The sequence below is a fragment of the Acinonyx jubatus genome, chromosome E1, assembly GCF_027475565.1.
Source record: "Acinonyx jubatus isolate Ajub_Pintada_27869175 chromosome E1, VMU_Ajub_asm_v1.0, whole genome shotgun sequence".
Taxonomy (NCBI): domain Eukaryota; kingdom Metazoa; phylum Chordata; class Mammalia; order Carnivora; family Felidae; genus Acinonyx; species Acinonyx jubatus.
This window is the reverse complement of record NC_069397.1, coordinates 43817297-43836552: the sequence shown is the minus strand read 5'-3', so window position 1 is coordinate 43836552 and position 19256 is coordinate 43817297. Positions and strand designations below refer to the sequence as shown.

The window sequence follows — 19256 nt, the reverse complement described above, 5'->3', positions numbered from 1 at the left end:
GTGTACCTACAACATTTCACCATAAAAGGTCTCAGTGTGTGTTCACATAATCCTTTTATGACGTCATGCACTGTAATGTTTTTAAAAATGCACGTTATTTAAGGAATGTAAGACCCAAAGGCAAAGGTGATGAGTGTGTGTAAAGTACTTCAACCCCACACTGTCAATGCTCAATACATTTTAAATAGCAGAAAGTGAAGTTGCAAATTCTAGAGTCTTACCCTATAAAGTGATAATGCTAATAATTCCGATATTCATCCCATCTCCTGTGAATAAAGTTTTCTTGGATGCCTGCCAAGTATCCTGTTAGTTGGGTTTCTTTCCCTGTGATTTTGATCTAGTACTTCTTTTAGTTTTTCATGGGAATTTGTGGCTGTGAGGGAACCAGAAGCCTCTGATCACTTAATTTGGAAAATGGATCAAAAGTGGATTTCCATTTTGTGTGGGTAGATATTCGGTTCTCTTAATATACCCGCCAAGCTATATTCATAATCTTTTAGGAACTGAGATGACTTCACTGCAAACTTAGTAAGCCAGAAGGACAGGTAAGTGACTTCTTAAGTCAATGGTTCTCAAACTTGAGTCAGCAGCAGAATCACAGGGAGGGCTTGCTGAAACACAACACTGGGCCCGGCCCCATCTCAGATTTTCTGAGTTAGTAGCCCTGGGGCGTGGCCTGTGCATTTTTAGTCCTAACAACTTCCCAGGTGATATGGAGGCTGCTGGTCCTCAAACCACATTTTGAGACCCAATTCCTTAAATAAAAGTTGGGCATTTTTCCCCCTAAAGCTGGGCATTTAAATGATCCTGTCAATAATCTGCCATCAAGCCTTTATTGTACTGATTTATGCCTCCTGCAAACAAAACCTAGGCTAAACTGACAGTCTGTTCGATTGAGATTGCACAAGTTCCTAAAAAATCCCCAATTAAAAGACAAAAAACTCCAACTCTTAGAACAGCAATAACCTACTCAGTTTGAAAACATTATGAAAGTCTAAAGAAACGCTCTGGGTTCTGGAGTAAACTTCAGTCCCCGTGGTGGTCATCATTTGGTTACATTTGGAAACAGGCTTGTTCTAAAATAATCATTTTTGAGGCGATGACATTTACTCTTTTCACCCAAAGAAAACAGAAATAACAACACAGGAAGAACTGGGCAGCCTTAGGTCAATTCTTTTTGGAAAGCACATTTAATGTACGGTTGCACAATTCAAACAGAGGGGGTGGTTAGGAAGTCAGGAAGGCACTTAAGTCATTTCCACCAGGAATACCTAACAAAGAGAAGGATCTTGAAATCATGGATGGTCTAGGAATATCTGAGAGAGAAAGAAGGGATTCGTTATGTGACAACTTGTCAGGAGCATCCCAAGCTTCCCATTACTATCCACACACCCTGAGACTGAACATAAATTCTCTCCAGATGAGCTGAGCACAAATAAATAACTTCTTTGGGCTGTGCTGATACCAAAACACTATTTAGATGTTCACCCTACGTGATGCCCGAACTGACTGCCATTTGCTGTCTCGCGAACACAGCTACAGGTTCTCCCCGCATACAAAGAGCATTGGTCATTTTTTTTTTTTAATCTTCATTTATTTTTGAGAGAGCGTGAACCGAGGAGGAACAGAGAGAGAGGGAGACACAGAATCCGAAGCAGGCTCCAGGCTCTGAGCTGTCAGCACAGAGACTGATGTGGGGCTGGAACTCACGAAATGCGAGTTCATGACCTCAGCCAAAGTCAAACACCTAACTGGACCACCCGGCGCCTTTTTAAAGCCTAGGAGTCTCCTTCCAGAAGCTCAGAGAAGAGCCCTACTGATTTTTTCATCCTTTAAATATATGTTCTTCCTCCTTTGATATAGTGTCTTCATATAAACCATCTTATCTAAAGAAAAGGTCCAACTACTGCTTTAATGGACTCTTGTCTCAGTAGCCAGAGGGTATAGTTAGGTTCTAAACTTCTTGGATTCATTATCGACCCTCTCCTCCCCCATTTACCCCTCTACTGTACTACCATCCCTTTCAGTAAAAGTAATCCATGGGTGAGACAAGGCTCAGTCATTTGCCCTACTCCTAATTCCAAGGCTTATTCTCAGTGTTAACACACGAATACAGAATACACATTTCAGCTACTTCTTAATGGATTCCTCTCCCTTATATGTGGATGCAAACGTGTGCAAAGTGAGCTAAGGAATAATAAACTAAGTGGAGCTTGAGTGCTACATTAGGAAATGTGACTGCTAACAAACATCGGAGAAGGGGCTCTAAGAGAGGCCAGAAGGAGGCTTTTTCATTGAGAAAGGTGACGTGGAATGACATCCGCTCTTGCAAAAGCCGGTCTCTCAGATCTCCCAACTTAACAACAAAAAAAGTAGTATCAACATCTCACGGAATCTTGACTGAATGTCTGATGCCACAGTAAGTCCCAGCATCTCAGATTATCGATATTGAAAGACACCTTCCAGACTGGCTGGTCCAAACTATCATTTTTCAAACTAGAAAACTGAGCCCCGAGGGGAAGGAAGAGAGGCTTGCCTTAATTAAGGGTAAAGCTTCCTCAGCTGCAACAATGAGGCCAGGACTTACATTTTCTGATCATCAGACCACGGTCTATAGCTCTTTCCTTTTCCTTGATGAATGGGGGGTGAGGGTGGTGGTTAATGTTTAGACCAATGTGAACACCAAGGAAGCAACTGCTCGGAGAAAAGAACCACTTGTACCCCTCCTGCTCAGAAATGGCCCAGCATGCCCGGGGGGCCATCCCCACAGGCTCCCAGGATGAGAGAGCCCCTACAGATCCAGCAAATGGGCAGCAACTCCCTATGAATGATGCCAAGTGGGAGGGTCTGTATCCATCCCAAGTCTGTGTGGGGTTGTTGTTGTTGTTTTTAAATATGCTCCTTCCTCCTCAAATAAAACTACAAAATATAATGCAAATGTGTTTCTGGACATGTTCCTTTAGATTAAGCAAGCCTCATCATGGTTTCAGGTGACCCAATGAGAAAAATAAAATAAAACTGCACTTGTGGCCTCTCAGATTAAAGACTGAGTTAAAATGAGGTTGCCCAGCCCATAGGAGAAGAGGCCACACACGCTGATCCAACTGGCCCATCCTTCTAAATGTGGCACATATGCCCAGCAGACTCAGAGACCCATGGGAATGATTCCTTCACAAGACAGCCGAGAGGTAGATAAGTGCAATCAGCCCCATGGATGGATGTAGCACACAGAAGCACCAGATTGGGTGTAGGGGCGGGGGGGTGCCTTGGACAAGGGGCAGAGGGCCTGAAGGGCGGGGCCAGATCTCTGGCTCTCATCACAGCACTCTCCCTGGGAGGAAAAGCGTCCGGTCATGAAAGAAATTCCCAGTACGTAGCAAGTGTCTACAGCAGTGAGAGTGTGGACGTAGAAGGTAAAGAGGTGATGCTGGTCTAAGGGTAACACGCGTCCTCCAATCGAACTTCTAGGGTGGGGTGCCAAGGAGACAAATCTGAAGGGTGATGATTATGAACTGGGGGACTCTGGCACATTCATCCAGGCCATGCATGACCCCTGAGTGGCCTTCCCATCCTCACTCCCAACAGAATTGCTGGCAAGGGCTCCCCTTGTGAGAGAACCATACTGGATTGAGGGGATAGCGAAAGACATAGGCAACTCCGATGGCTCCGCTTGCTTCTGATTTCTCCTTCAGCCTGAGGGAAGGCAAAGGAGATCAAAGTCCAGATGACACAACAAGGCTGCAGAGCCCAGCATTTGCTATCAGAGCTGCTGAGCGTCGGACCCAAGAACCGTAAACTCAAGGCAGAGTCAAGGCCCCTTCCTCTGGAATGAGAGGCTCAGCCCTGCCCTTCTCTTCGGGAGAAATGGCCAGAAAAGGAAAGCTGGCTTCTCACTGAGGTAATGAACAGTACCTGCTCATCTACGTGGGTCACCCTAAGGTTAAGCAGGAAGGATCCCTGAAGGAGGCATTCTGCGGACAAAGGCTGAGGAGCTCCACGTGTCTGGACACACCTCAAGTTTTAAATTACACACTCCCCCACATGCAGCACACTCATGCGTACACACGCACAGAGACCCACACCTCCACATACTGACATTCTTGTAACCCACCCCACTCCCAGCCCCCTATCCTGCCCCACAGATTTCGTTCCCTGTAAACATGACAGCAGATGTGTCCACAATTCTGGGACAGCCTGACAGTGAACTGAGGATGACTGCTTGTCATTAAGTGCCCCGGTAGGTGATGTTGGTGAAGGTGGATGTGGCCTCTTTATACAGTGGGTTGTTGGCCTGCGGAGAGAACAGAAATGTGTCTTACAGTGAATTCCTCAATTCTTCCCTGCCCTCAACGATTACATTTCGCCTGAAGAGTTTACCCAAGACACCTTTCTCCGGGCTACACCATCCATGAATCGCTCAATGCTCATTGTAACCCCATATTCGCTCCTGAGATGGGAGTGGGTAGGAAATAAGAGGAGAGAGAAAGTGGAATGCCATTGTGCTGCTTTTTCGAAGGGGTTGAATTCAACCCATTACTTTTTGGTGATCCCCAAACACCTCAGTACCACTTGTAGCCAGTATCTATTTCCTGCTTCTCTCCTGAACTCTCTCTTTTGCCCTTCTCCAATTTTTTTTTCTTTTGTTGTGACTATGCTGGGGGATGCGGGCAGAGACAAGAAATGTAGCAGGTGGTAGCTGAAACAGAGAGGATAGCTTTCACTCAAAATAATTTTAATTTGTTCTCATCTCATCCTTCCAAGCACTACCCACTGTCATGTTAGCAGGAAAAAATAAGACCCTCAATGGGTTGCCCAAATTATTTTCTAACAAAAAGTGATAAATCCCATAAGATCTGGCCGTCTCTAGGAGTCCCATTTCAAGAAATACAACACATTCTCATGTGCCGCTGAGATTCCAGATTTCTACACTGTACAAACAGAAACATCTCAAGTTTCTTGGGACCCTTGAGTACCAAGGCCTGAGGTGACCATCAAATGAGAACAAACTTTCAGCCTCCCGCTAGACATTCGTGGAGTCAAACAGCCATTTTGGAAGGTCCAGAAAAAAAAGTCAGAATGTGGAAGATGAGCCAAAGGAGAACAGAGCAAAATTAAGTATATAGAAAGTTCTCAACAGATGCTTGATTGAATGCAATCAGAATAAACTGCAGAGAGGATATGTTTTAAGAGCCTGGCTCAAAGAGTAATTTCTATCATAACTTGATTCCCTCCACAATTGGGCAAGGCGTTGAACCTCTCTGTGCTCAGTTTTCTTATCTACAAACTGGCAATAATAACGTTCCCCCCCCCCCGCCCGCATCATTTGTCCTGTCTTCCTCAATTAGAGAATATGTTTCCTTTTGATTATGTCAGTGTCCAGAGCAGAGCTGGGCCCTACCTGTACTCAGTCAATTCTCACCGATGGGACCTATGGTCACTGTGTGGCAGGGAGAGACTCAGGTCGTTTTCAGGAATAAAGACAACAGGACCATCTCCCAATTTCCACAACAGAAACTAACTGGGAAATTATGGTGCTGGCTGAATCTGGCTCCCCTAAGTACCTACTATTTCCAGTTGAGGCTCTCAAACCAATGACTTAAGAAAATGCCCAGCCCCGACTCTTACTGTGTCCCATTTTGCTCTGGCTCGCTCTTCCTCAAATTTAGCAAACTCCTTCCGGTCATGGATGGTGATGAGGAGCTTCCAGATGAGCAGAGTAGCAAGGCCGATGAGCAAAATGGCCCCCATCACTGAGAGTAGGACCACCAGGATGTCAGGACCCTTGGGACACTCTGTCAGGAGAGAGCACAGAGCAGGGACGTTGTAAAGGCAACTTGACCAAGTAAGAAATTACTAGAAATCTCTCTGAGGGAAACAGGGCTTACAAAATAAATCAAAATTTTTAAAGGGGGGGGGGAGCACCAATATTTAAGACAGCAATAATCTGTCCTAAGTAGTTTAAATTAGAGGTCATAAGCAGGTCACCCCCGGTAGAATCTAACCTACTCAAGTGTTTATTAAAAAGTTGATTTTATGTTAACTCTACTGGATTTAAAACAAAAGCTTGATTAAATTTTTATCTTGTTGGCAGCATTGAATAATCAGGAGATTATCCCCCTAAAACTTCAGATTCTTCTTCTTCCCTTTAAAAACATGAATAAATAGAGGCGCCTGGGTGGCTCAGTCAGTTGAGCGTCCGACTTTGGCTCAGGTCATGATCTCACAGTTCGTGGGTTCAAGCCCCGCATCAGGCTCTGTGCTGACTGCTTGCTCAGAGCCTGGAGCCTGCTTCAGATTCTGTGTCTCCTTCTCTCTCTGCCCCTCCCCTGCTCATGCTTTGTCTCACTCTGTTTCTCAAAAATAAATAAAAGTAAAAGAAAAAAAAATTTTTTAAACATAAATGAAAAGGTCTGGAAACACTGCACCCACAGGGCAGCCCTGGTTAGATGTGAGTAGCTGCTGTCCTCTTTAGATGGGACATATTTTCTAGTTTGCCAGACTTGTCACCACCCTCTTTTCTCCACTAAACAGAGGCAACATGTAACTTGTCATGGAGGCTGTGCTACTGTGGGCTCTGGAGCTAGACCGCCAGGGTTCGAATCCTGGCTGACAACTTACTTTGCTATGTGACCTTTGATAAACTATTTAACCTTTCTGGGTGTCTGTTTCCTATCTCTCCATGTTTAAAATGGAGAAAGTAATAGCACTGAATTCCAAAACTTATGAAGAATAGTTAAATATATACTTTTAAAAATTGTTTTTAACGTTTATTTATTTTTGAGAGAAACAGAGACAGAGCATGTATGGGGGAGGGGCAGAGAGACAGGGAGACACAGAATCCGAAGCAGGCTCCAGACTCTGAGCTGTCAGCACAGAGCCCAACACAGGGCTCGATCTCACGAACTGTGAGATCATGACCTGAGCTGAAGTCGAACACCCACTGCGCCACCCAGGCACCCCAACTTATTTATTTTTTTAATGATTATTTATTTTTTAGAGAGAGAGATTGAGTGCGCATGAGTGGGGGAGGAGCAGAGAGAGAGGGAGACACAGAATCTGAAGCAGGATCCAGGCTCTGAGCTGTCAGCACAGAGCCCTATAGGGGCTTGAACCCACGAACTGCAAGCTCGTGAGCTGAGCTGAAGTAGGACGCCTAACCAGCTGAGCCACCCAGGCATCGGGCTCCATGTTGATCATGAAGCCTGCTTGGGATTCTCTCTCCCTCTCTCTCTCTGCCCCTCTCCCCAACTCGTGCACACTCTCTCTCTCTCTCCCACAAAATAAATATTTTTAAAAAAAGAAACCTGTAAAAATAAATAAGTTAAATATATTTAAAGAACTCAGAACTCTGCCTAGCACAGACTCAGTGCTCAATAACTATCAGCTACTGTTATTACTCGTGTTCTTGTTACACCTGACTGTTTTCACTAATTTATTTACCTAGCTCCTTAGGCATTTGTATTTGTTTCTCTGGTTTGGATATGTACATCTCTGAGGGCTGGGAACCTAATGACCTTGTTAGCACACTTAGAGACCAGGAAGCCTGCCAACCCAGACAATATTTTGGGTTCCTTCCCAAAATATTTCGTCATCTTTAATCCTAACCCTATTGAAAGCCGACTTCCTGTTCAACCCTAGTCAACAACCAACACAGACAGAGGTGCATCACCCCTCTGAAGACCAAGCGGACTGTGCCCTGCAGAGCTCTGCTTCCCATAAACCACAGGTGTCTGATGGGTGACCTCACTCCAGTAACTTCTCAGGTGTTATGTAATTAGGTGTTTGGATATACAGGTATTGATGGGTCTGGAGAGGTGGTCATGCCCACTTTCCACACTGTCTCCCACCTTCTTCTCTAAACATACACCCTATGCTCACCACACATGACCCAAAAACAACCACCGATGCAGACCCAAGCTGGCTATTTCCCAAGCTACCAAATCATAACCTGTCTATAATTAAAGGAGCATGTGGAGAGAGGCTGTGAGGTTCCAGTGTCTGAGTTCCCAGGAGTGAAGGGCACCAGCTCTTCCGGGAACAACAATCATGAATTCTTGGGAAGAGAGGGCTGACCCTCAAACCTCAGAGTGAAATCTCTTCAATTCTGCATGTCAGTATGGGCGGGACAGGTAGAATGTCAAGAGGTCTTCAGGCAAAAACGTCTATGAAGCATTTGTCCTGAAAGGAGTAGATGGCAGGATTCCTGGAAGAAGATGACACGATCAGCTGGTCTCTAGAGAGATCTCTCAGCCACAGTGATGAGGACCCATCGTGGCGACCCAAGGTCAGGAAAGACTGGGCAGGGCTAGCAGGTTTGGCAAAAGCACGGGAAATCCAGTTAAACTTGAATTTCAGATAAACAATAATTTTTCAGCCTAAGTAGGTACTAAATGTTGAATGGGACATATTGTATTCGACGAGGCAACTCTATCTGGGAGTGATAAGGACCCAGCTCAGCCGAGCCCACTCCACATAGTAGGCTGAACACCACCCAGTCAAGGCCAAGCCCTTTGGCAGTGCTGTCTCTACTGCCTTGCAGTGGCCCAGCCCTTCAGGGAGACCATCCGCAAAGGCATGAGTTGGGGAAGAGAATGAGAATAATCCCCTCCTATGCTCTGGGACCTCAGATGACACATTCTGCACAAAGCCAGAACCCCTGAAAATAGTCGGGGGCGGTAGGTGAGAAGAGAGGTCAAATTCAGAATTCCAGGGCAACAAGATAGGGAATATGGGTCTGGGGCCCATCTCCTCATGTGGAGGATGGGATCTACATCAGAAAAGCTTCTCCACCTCCCACCCTGGGGGGTTATTTGTACCAGCTCAGGTTATCACCATCTTTCTGCCTCATAATTCCAGGTAGTGGATTCCAGTCTAAGAATATCAAGCCAAAAGATTTTGGTGTTACAGCAGAAGCACCTGCAAGGATTGTTATAGCAGAGATGAAGTAACGTTAAACCCCAAAGCAAGAACGTACTGCCCTTCAGAAATGAGAAAGCACAAAGGTGCAAATAGGGCCAGTGTGGAAAAATCCATGAAACGCGTTAACACAGGTGGGCGGGAAAGTGTGAGGGGTCATGGCCAAATAATCCACATGTGCTCCCCCACAGGTACATACCCAGACTCTGCCCTCTCCCCTTCCCATGTCAGCTTTCCCTTGAGTCGCTAAATCAAACTAAGGTCATACCCTTTCCTTTACCTTCCTTCTCCCTTCTGAAGGGTGAGAGCCCTGGGAAAGGCAGGTGAACAATACCACGGTAGGGGGTGCCATGCTCTCCGGTACCCATGCAGCCAGCAACACCCTGGCTGACCCGGATGTAGTAGAGCTTCTTTCCACTGTCACCCGTTTCCTTCTCCAAGCAGCCAAAGTTCTCCGAGCAGGTATCAACATGTATGCAAGCCTGCCCGTCAACTCGAATAATCAGTCCTAGTAACTCATTCAAAACCCGTTTACTAAGTATCTTCTCTGTAGATGACTGAGCCAAGTATGGAGACACAACGATAGATAAGACAGATGGTTCGTGTGTTCGTGGAGCATGTGATCTACCGAGGGAGATGGGTGATTAAAGAAGCAAGTTAATGGTGGGATGAAGGCCCATCTAAGGGAAACACAGCTGCTCTGGGACTCAAACAGGAGCACCCAACCGAATCAGAAGAAAGGATGATGGAGGAGGTCTGAGAAGGCTCACTAGGGGAAGTGATGTGTCCAAAGCAGAGGCACTCAAATATTGGGGCGTCTCACAACTGCCAGGAGCACTGTTCAAGAACACAGAGGCTGGGGACACCTGGGTGGCTCAGTCGGTTAAGCTTCTGACTTTGGCTCAGGTCATGATCTCACAGTTCATGGGTTCGAGCCCTGCGTTGGGCTCAGAGCCTGGAGCCTGCTTCGGATTCTGTGTCTCCCTCTCCCTCTGCCCCTCCCTTCTTTCTCTCGACTCGTGCTCCATCTTTCTCTCAAAAAATGAATAAACATTTAAAAATGTAATAAAAAATCAAATAAAAAGAACATAGAGGCTCATGGAAGCAGCATGGGGCTCAGGACTCTCGATTTTTTAACAAGGGGAACATAGAAAAGTTTGAGACCCACTTTCGTAAAGCAGGGGCCAGCAAGCTATTGTCTGGGAGCCAAATGTGGCTTGCCACCTGTCTTTCTAAATATACTTAGGCTTGTGCATTAAATATAGACTATGGCTGCCTTCCTGTTACAATGGCAGAGTAGTCATGGCAGAGACCACAAGGCCCACAAAGCCTAAAATATTTATTTTGAGAGAGATTGAAAGCACGAGTGGGTGAGGGGCAGAGAGAGAGAGAGAGAGAGAGAGAGAGAGAGAGAGAGAATCCCAAGCAGGCTCCACACTGTCAGTGCGGAGCACAATGTGGGGCTCAAACCGATGAACCGTGAGATCATGACCTGAGCCGAAATCAAGAGTCAGACACCTAACCAACTGAGCCACCCAGGTGCCGCCAAAGCCTAAAATATTTAACCCCTGGCCCTGAACAGAAAGTGTTTGCTGGACCCTGGTCTGAAGGAGGATTTGAAGAAATTTCTACAGCTGTAGGAATCAACTGACAAGCAACCAACTGACTTAGTCTCTGCCTTCAGACATTGTTCCTTCACTCACAGAAGCTCCTGTCTACCTCCGACCTTGGCACAGCCCTTGTCCCTCAGCAGTATCACTATCAATTTACATGTCCCTCTCCCCCTGGCCTGTGAGTGCCACATCTGCTTTATCTATTGTTATATTCCCAGCACCTAGTCTACCGCCTGATATACAATAAGTACTCGAAAATATTGTCTAGTGATTCATAGCTTCGTCTGTTGTGTAAGAGAAAGGAAGGAGACGGGGGTGGTAAGGGGAAGCGAGCTAATCTACTACGCTGGATGGCGACAAACCTGTGGTTGGTCTGTGTATGACGGATGAGCTCCTCCTGCTTCCAGAAGGCTGTGAGAGCAAGCACTATCTTTTCAGTGCTCAGAACACCTTGGGCTGGTGCCTCAAACCCAGTACTGTGTCTCATGGTGACCCTGGTAAGGTCAACACCTCAAAGCATCAGGCCTTCCTCTGAAGCAGCGAACAGGTTGCCCTTGGCAACCACCTGACCTTAAGTAGAGGGGATGCTGAAGAGTCCCAGACTTTAAATTCCTCACTTCTTAATACTGTCACCTCAAAAAAATGCCAGGATGTATTTTGTCCCTTGGTGGGATCCATATCTACCTTCTTCCTTTCCTTACCCACCTTCTTTTTCTGTCTCCTCAATTAGCAAGTCACTTTCTCACTAAGATTGGTATTTAAATATCTCCCACACCCAGATGACAGGCCCTAACTTACCACTTGTAAGGTAGTCTTAACTTGGCTGTTCTGTGTAAGAGGCGTAATGGGTGGAAATCGCTGCCTAACGTGGCTCTCCCTCTCCCTGTAGGTGCAGCGTCAGGGGCCCTGGTGGTTCACGCACCTGGCTCCTCTACCACATAGAGAATGGACTTTCCACTGGAGTCTTCATAGTACTGGAATCTGACAACACAGTCATCTTCATTCTTGTACGTGCAGTTCACTGCATCCTTGCCAGTATCCTCTGAGGAAGGGGAAAATATGGGAGAGTGAAAAACAAGGCAATTCCTGGAAGACAGGGCCATCCCCAAACCCCAGTCATGGGACTTCTGAGAAAGTATGCAACAGGAAACCCTATGCCTGACATTAGGCAAGATGCCTAGATTTGAGATGGCTGTTGTGCCTGGCAATTGCCTCTAGATGACCCTCGCTGCTGACTTTTGTCCCTCCTAGACCCTTTTTGGTTCGTATTCCTTCCCTTGGAAGGGACATGACAGAACACATGACACAGTGTGATTCAAAGCCTGGCTCTACCACCTGTCAGCTGCATAATATTGGGGAAGTTACTTGACCTCACTGGCTCTTTCTTCATCTATGAAAGGAAAAGGATAACCCACCTCACAACACTGGTAGAGAACTAAATGACGTCAAGTGAACAGTACCTAATACAGAAGGGTGTTCCCTTCCCTCTCTTTCCTTTCCCTCCTGGCTCAACTATTCTCAATAGTTTGTTGGCAAAGCCCTTACATTTCTTCCATTTCTGCGTCTGATCCAGTGTTCCTCTCCAGAGCCAGCCTCTCTTCTCTGACTCCCATCACTTTTTTGTAGGCTTCAACCCTTCTAATTCTGAAGCCTGTTATTCTGACAGGGAAACTATAGGTGCCCCTCTATCATTTGCACCACGTCCTATAGTGATGCAACCAGACAGGTAAAACTGACACACGATGACGTTAAGCAAATGCACCAAGGTCAACACAAGTACGTGATGGAACAGAACTAAAACAGGAGTCTCAGAGCACACCAGACTTGAACTCAATAAGCCTCCCGAAAACCAGTGGTATAAGAGTACAGTGGAAAGAGTAAGGATTTCCAGATTCAGTTCTAAGCTTAACTTGTTCGGGCAAGTTATGTAGCTTTCCTGAGATTCAGTTTGCTCATCTGCAAAATGAAGATAACAACAGTACCACAGTTCTACTCTACAAGGTGGCTGAGAAAAAGACAAGATCATGTGTATGAAAAGAGACTTGCCTAACTTTTATAAGTTACACAATTCCATACAAACAAGCATTTATCTTTATGATTATCATGGCACGGGGGTAGGGGGTAAGAGAAATACGTTCAACTAACCTGAGATTCCCCTCTGGTCTAGGTAATAATAACATCTCACATCTCTCTCAGCAGTCTCACCTGCCTGAGCTAATCACAGCATACCGATTCTCCTCAGGAGGAAAAGCCGTCTCTTCAAACTCAACCCCCAAATCACGCCCCTCACCACCCCCCACCAGCCCCACTTCTGATATTAGCCAAAGGATCCAGAGAGCTGACCCTTTTCTGTAACACCCCCAGCCAGAAGCCGACTGACTGGCTGTGTCTCACTGTGGCTCTCACTGAAAACATGTTTCCTGCCTTCGTGAGAGACAGCTATCTCAGGAGAGATTGCCATCTCCCGAGACCAACCAATGCCTAGCTGACCCAGATAACCACATCAGATGTGCTGACAGTGACAAAGATTATCCCCTTTTCGGTCAAGGTGAAATTCAAACTAGAATGACTGCAGGCAAGAGTTTTGCTCACCACTGTATTTTTATCTGTCTTATTCTAGGAAGGGCTCCAGAGAGCCGAAAAAGGCTACAGCATTATGATTTTAGCTAAAATCCGTAAGGGTGAAGGTTTCCCTCCAAACCAGCAGAGCAGTATGCCTGGGCATTGCTTAACACTCTCAGTTAAGTAAACTCAGTAAATGGTTACTAGCCTCCTAAACTGACGTCACCTAGCCTAGGTTTCTTCATCCGTAAAATGGGATGCATTGTCTTCCTTTCCCTCGGGAGGTCAAGTTAGGGTTGATTTCTACATACTTTAAAAGTTGTAGGGTCTTGCTGAGTCTGTGGGTTCCAGGAAGCAGCAGAATGGGGAGGGACTGTGGAACAAATTAGCAGAGGGCACAAGAGGACTCAGGGAAGCTGGCCTTTATTAAGTGCCTCGTGTGCAGCAGGTCTGTACAACATGCCTTTGAGGCAGGGATTACTCTTCAATTTTACTGATGAGACACAGACACGTTCTGGGATCAACTGAAAACTTCAGCAGCCGCATATGTGCACGATTCTAAGACATTCTGAACTTACTGAGCTCCTTCACAGACTCAATCTCATCACGACAGTAACGGCTGCAGGTATTTTCTTTACGTAGGTCTCCCCGGTCAAATTTCTTACACTCCACACACTCCCTAAAAGAGAGACGACACAGAGATTAAGACAAGGGAGGAGAGGGACACCTGGGTGGCTCAGTCAGTTAAGCATCCGACTTCGGCTCAGGTCATGATCTCGCCGTCTTCGAGTTCGAGCCCCGCGAGTTCGAGCCCCGTGTCAGGCTCTGTGCTGACAGCTCAGAGTCTGGAGTCTGTTTGAGATTCTATGTGTCCCTCTCTCTACCCCTCCCCCAGTTGCACTCTGTCTCCCTCTCTCTCTCAAAAATAAATAAACAAAAAAGACGAGAGAGGAGCAAACCTATGTGTGTGTCAGTCCAGCTCTGACCTCCACACACCAGAAAGCTGCCCCACCTCGGAAAACAAACACCGAAACAAAAACCCCTGTAAGACAATTCTGGGGGACCCAGAGGGTTGGGTCTGGAGTTCAGGGGTGGGAGTTCCTCCTCACCCAGAGGCAGGGCCTGGCAGGCAGAAGGCCCCAGTCCCCTCATTAAACTTCTTCATGTCCCATCCGAGAGTGTGACAGGAGGTGAGGCGTGTGCCACTTCCAGGAGCCTTAAAGGCAGAACCGGTCATGTAATCTGGGGGCCCAGCACAAAAGAAGATGTCAGGTCCCTTGTTCAAAAATCCCTAAGCATTACAAGACAGTGCCGGCAGAGCGGTAAACCAAGCATGGGGCCCTTCTAAGCACAGGGCTCTGTACAAATGCACAGGTCGCATGCCTATGAACCCAGCCCTGCTTAAAGTGGCAAGAGAAATGGCAGGAGCTTCCCCTGACCCCAGATGAGTGGAATTTGTACTAGCGAACATCTCCTGTTTCACAGAATCTTTCATAACTCCAGCCCAACTCTCCCACAGGATCGGAACATGAGAACGTTCCCCAGAAGTTCCCTGGTTTAGCCTTCCTCCCAACTCAGGGATTCAGGATGCCACCCCAGGAGAGGGGTTTCTCCAACTGGAGTCCAGCGGGTGCTACTTTGGCCCCTGCATGGTTGGCTCTACCTCCATCTTTGCCCAAACTTTTCTGTGGGAAGAGGAAAGCAAACCTCTTAGCTGCAGCGGACGCCTCCTCCTGAAGCTTTGGTGAATAAGAACCTGGAGGGTTGGGGATTCTAGCCTGGGGGGCCCCCTCCCTCCTTCTAGCACCCAACTGGCTCCAACTCACTTCTCTGCTCACTCACTTCTTAAAGGTACAGGCGTCAGGGCAGGTGGGGCACTTCTCACAGGTGTCCCCGTAGGAGCCGGGCTGGATGCACACGCAGTTGCCGCACTCACACTTGCCCCGGCCGCTGCACAGCAGCCCGTTGCTGGACATGCAGGTGTCGGTGCGCGTGGTGCAGTTGCAGTAGAAGCCGGTCCAGTCGGAGTCACACAGACAGTCCCCACAGCTGCACTGGCCGTGACCTGAAAGCACACAGCCCGAGGGGACGGGCAGCAGGTGAGGGGCCCCAACCCACGGCTCAGCCTGCTCTCCAGCTTTACCCTCATCCACCCTCCTCCCACGGCCACTCATTAACACCCCACGGAAGCATCACCACCTTCTATCCTTCTAGCCTCATGCTGCTAGCTCTGCCTTGACGCCCTTTCGTCCTGTGATCGCTACCAAACTCCCACTTACCTTTCAAAGCTCAACTCAAAAGTTCCTTCCTCCCCATAACTTTTTCTGACCTCCCCAGAGCAAATTAACTGTCTACTACGTGTTCTCTCAGCACTTACATATACCTCTATCTTAACCCTCATGACCAGCCCATTTGCTTGCCTATCTGTTTCTCTTTCTAGATTTTTGAGCTCCACAGTGAGAGAGGACATATCAATTTGTCTGTCGGTAGGGATTAGCGTAACGTCTGAAATACAGTAGGCATGCAATTAATGTTTCTTTATCCATTTATGCAACAAATATTTATTGAGCTCACGCTGGGCACTGGAGATTCGGCAGTGAATGAGAGAGGAAAGGTCCCTATTACCATGGAGCTTATGTCCTAGTTAAGTTCCTGGGTAGGGTGCCTGGTGGCTCAGTTGGTTAAGCATCTGACTCTTGATTTCAGCTCAGGTCATGATCTCACGGTTTGGTTAGTGAGGTCAAGCCCTGCGTCAGGCTCTGGGCTGACAGCCTGGAGCCTGCTTGGGATTCTTTCTCTCCCTCTCTCTCTCTCTCACACACAAAATAAGTAAATAAACATTAAAAAAGAAAAAAAATCCTGGGAACCACACACACATTCACCAGCATGTGCCCTGTGTTGTATTATCACAGTACTGCAGAGAGCCATCAGCCCTAGTAGGAAAGACCTACTCACTTTACTGCATGAATGTAGGAATGGGAAAGAGAGATTGGGGTGGGGGGGTAGGTTGGTTAAATGCAGGTGCTACATCCCCCTAATCACTTAACAAGGCTTGAAAACTTGGCTCTCCCAAACTCAGAAGAAAAGGTGACTCATTCTCAAGGATTCCAAATCGGGAAGAAGTGGATGAATAATAAAAATCTGACTGTTGATCAGAGGAAAGGCAGGGAGCCAAGGGGAAGTAACCTCAACAGGTCTGAAAATCATGTCACTGTGTGAGCGGATGGGCCCCAAGATGGTGGAGGAGAGCGAGGTGCATAGGCTCAAACAGACACTAGCTGGCATCTTCTGCTCCCCAGGGACCCCAGTGGGTCTGACTAGCGGCCCTTGGTCAATGAGTCTCTCTGCCAGTGATCCTAGCACCATCCTCTAGTAATACACTTGAATTATACTTGAATTATACTTGAATACACTGGTATTCAAGACTCAGATACACCTTCGCTGCCTTGGAAAGAGATGTCTGCTTCTTTCTGGATGGTAAACATAAGGTCAGCTGCCCCAGCTCCAAATATCTGGAGAGTAGAGCCCGCTCCACCCGGAGGCAAAGGGAATGGTCTTGTGTAACCTTTGTCCACCCGTCATTGGCCAAGGTCTGAGGGCAAGACGGCTCCTGTCAGCTGAAGATAATTCCAAGGAAGGGGCAGCTGTGAGCCATTATCAGCAGCCCTAACAGCAGCTGGAGGGGTCCCACAGTGTCTACTATAAGCAGCTTTCAGTGGTGGCTCCCGAACGGGGAAAGGCAGACGCCACAGAGGTCTGGCCGCACCCGGAGGCCTCCGCCTCCTCAGAAACCCTTGTCCCATAGTGTTTCCTTTGTGAGGCCAAACAAAGTAACCTTTGAGAAGATGGTCTGCCAGGCCAGCCACGGAGCGAGGCTGGAAGTAGAGTGGCGGGCCGGAGCCGGCAGGCCGAGCCCCAGCCCTGGCAGGGTCAGCCCTCAGAAGGAAGCTACAGTGTGGTAATGTCACAGGACTGGCATCCCTCCAGCAAAAGGGTGGCTGAGCCTCGGTTCACAGCAAAGTCAGAGGAGGAGGGTGAGAAATGAAGAGAGAGTGTAAGAAAGAGGAGGGAAATAGAAAAGAAGGCAGCAGGGGAGGGGTGGAGATGAGGGAGGGGGAGGGGTAAGGGAGGAGCAAGTATTTTAGGTCAGAGGGAATGACCTCTCCCTATAGAGCGTGACCCCCAGGCCGATGCTCAGCCCCACTCCTCTCTGCCTTATGAGCCGACCCTTTATCTGACATCCTACTTCCTCCATGAAGCCACCCAGGCCTCCTCTGTCCACACTGAGTCTCTCTCCAGGAGACGCCTATAACATTCCCCAGGGACAACTCACTTCTTTTCTTTTTTTAATTTTTTTTTAAATGTTTTATTTATTTTTGAGAGACAGAGAGACAGAGTGAGAGTGGGTGGAGGGGCAGAGAGAGGGGAAGACACAGAATCGGAAGCAGGCTCCAGGCTCTGAGCTGTCAACACAGAGCCCAATGTGGGGCTCAAACTCACAAACCATGAGATCATGACCTGAGCCGAAGTTGGACGCTTAACCAACTGAGCCACCAGGGCGCCCCAAGGACACCTCACTTCTAAGATCTGGCACGTTCTGCCTCATGTTGTGAATTATCCTCAGGTAAGTTAATTAAGGGCAAAACTGTCTTATTCATGCCTCCCTATCCCACAACACTACAGCACAGAACCTGGCTCAGGGGTGTCTGATCAATCTATGCTCATGGATGTGGTAGGCGGAAGAGTCCCTCGGGGAGAAGGATGCACTCCCTGATGTTTCCGACCGAGGTGCTGATAACAGATGACCACAAAAGACCATGCCTCCAGCAGGGAGGGGGAAGGCCAGAGGCTGGGGAAATAGCATGCCCCCCACGTGAGCCACTGCTTGCAGCAAAGAACAGACCAGGCCATTAGCCCAGGGAAGAGACAATGGTGAACTGGTCTACAAACTGAGTGGTCGGGAATCACGCATGCCCCCTGTTCACCCGTGTGGACTGAGTGCCTGGCACAGAACAGGTGCTCAATAAGTGTGTGTCCCTGAGCATCCGTCACTGGGGAGTGTGACGGCGGCACCACAGGATCCAGACCTGCAGCCAATAGGCACACAACACCCGGGCTGGCAGTGGGGGAGGGAGGCCTCTGAGCGGCTGCCTGGGGTTCCCTCGTGAACTGGGTGGAGCGCATTGCTGACGAGCTGTGCTTGCACCAGTGAGAGACAGGAAGCAGGCTGCTGAACCCGACGGCTTTGTTTCGCAGCATCGGTGGGGCCAGCAGCTGAAGGAAACACACTCTGCCCGAGGTCCCTCCCACCCAGCCTCATACCAGACCAGGAACCATGAGGCTTGGAGGAGAAGTGGCCCTCCCTCTGTCCCTGGTGCCCCCAAGGGGCTATCTGTAGGCCTCACGTAGGACAACCCTCTTCCCCTCAGCCCCAGCCTACTCCCCGTGGTCTCCCACATCAAACTTACCATTCCTTTTGGTACTCTGAATATGATGTAAGTACTATTCACTAGTAAAATGAGCTGAAATTCCTCCCTCACCCTCTAATTCAAACTGCTGTGGGGGGTCCATGCCTGATCTCTTTCTCCCCTAATCCCCCTGCTACCATTTTTTTCCAATCTCTGTCAAATTTTGCTGATATGAATAAAGGAAACAATGTTGTAGATAATAAAAAGAAGTCTTTTTTATGTGACTTGGGCATGCTTTAGAATGACATAGATTTATGGGGCACCTGGGTGGCTCAGTCAGTTAAGCCTCCGACTTCAGCTCAGGTCATGATCTTATGGTTTGTGAGTTCGAGCCCCATGTCGGGCTCTGTGCTGACAGCTTAGAACCTGGAGCCCACTTCGGATTCTGTGTCTCCCACTCTCTCTCTCTGTGCCCCTCCCTCACTCATGCTCTCTCTCTCTCTCTCTCTCTCTCTCTCTCATAAACATTAAAAAAATTTTTTTAAGTTTTTTTAGAATCAAATTGTTTTTTTAACATTTCTTATTGAGAGACAGAGACCGAGCCCTGGGCACAGGAGGAGCAAAGAGAGAGGGAGACACAGAATCTGAAGTAGGCTCCAGGCTCTGAGCAGTCAGCACAGAGCCCGACGCAGGGCTGAAACTCACAAACTGCAAGATCATGACCTGAGCTGAAGTAGGATGCTTAACCAACTGAGCC

At 47.9% G+C, this 19256-nt stretch overlaps 1 protein-coding gene across 1 annotated transcript in view; it reads right to left on the bottom strand.

Annotated features, from left to right (window-relative positions):
• Positions 1–1572: 1572 nt before the first annotated feature.
• The window catches only part of ITGB3 (integrin subunit beta 3), a 54608-nt gene continuing 36924 nt past the window's right edge, over positions 1573–19256 (bottom strand). The window contains exons 11-15 of the mRNA XM_053211775.1: positions 14934–15156; positions 13670–13770; positions 11452–11571; positions 5626–5792; positions 1573–4291 (exon numbers count right to left, since the gene is read on the bottom strand). Of these exons, the coding sequence (XP_053067750.1) occupies positions 4226–4291; positions 5626–5792; positions 11452–11571; positions 13670–13770; positions 14934–15156 (677 nt within the window). The 3' untranslated portion in view covers positions 1573–4225. The remainder of the gene's footprint in view (positions 4292–5625; positions 5793–11451; positions 11572–13669; positions 13771–14933; positions 15157–19256) is intronic.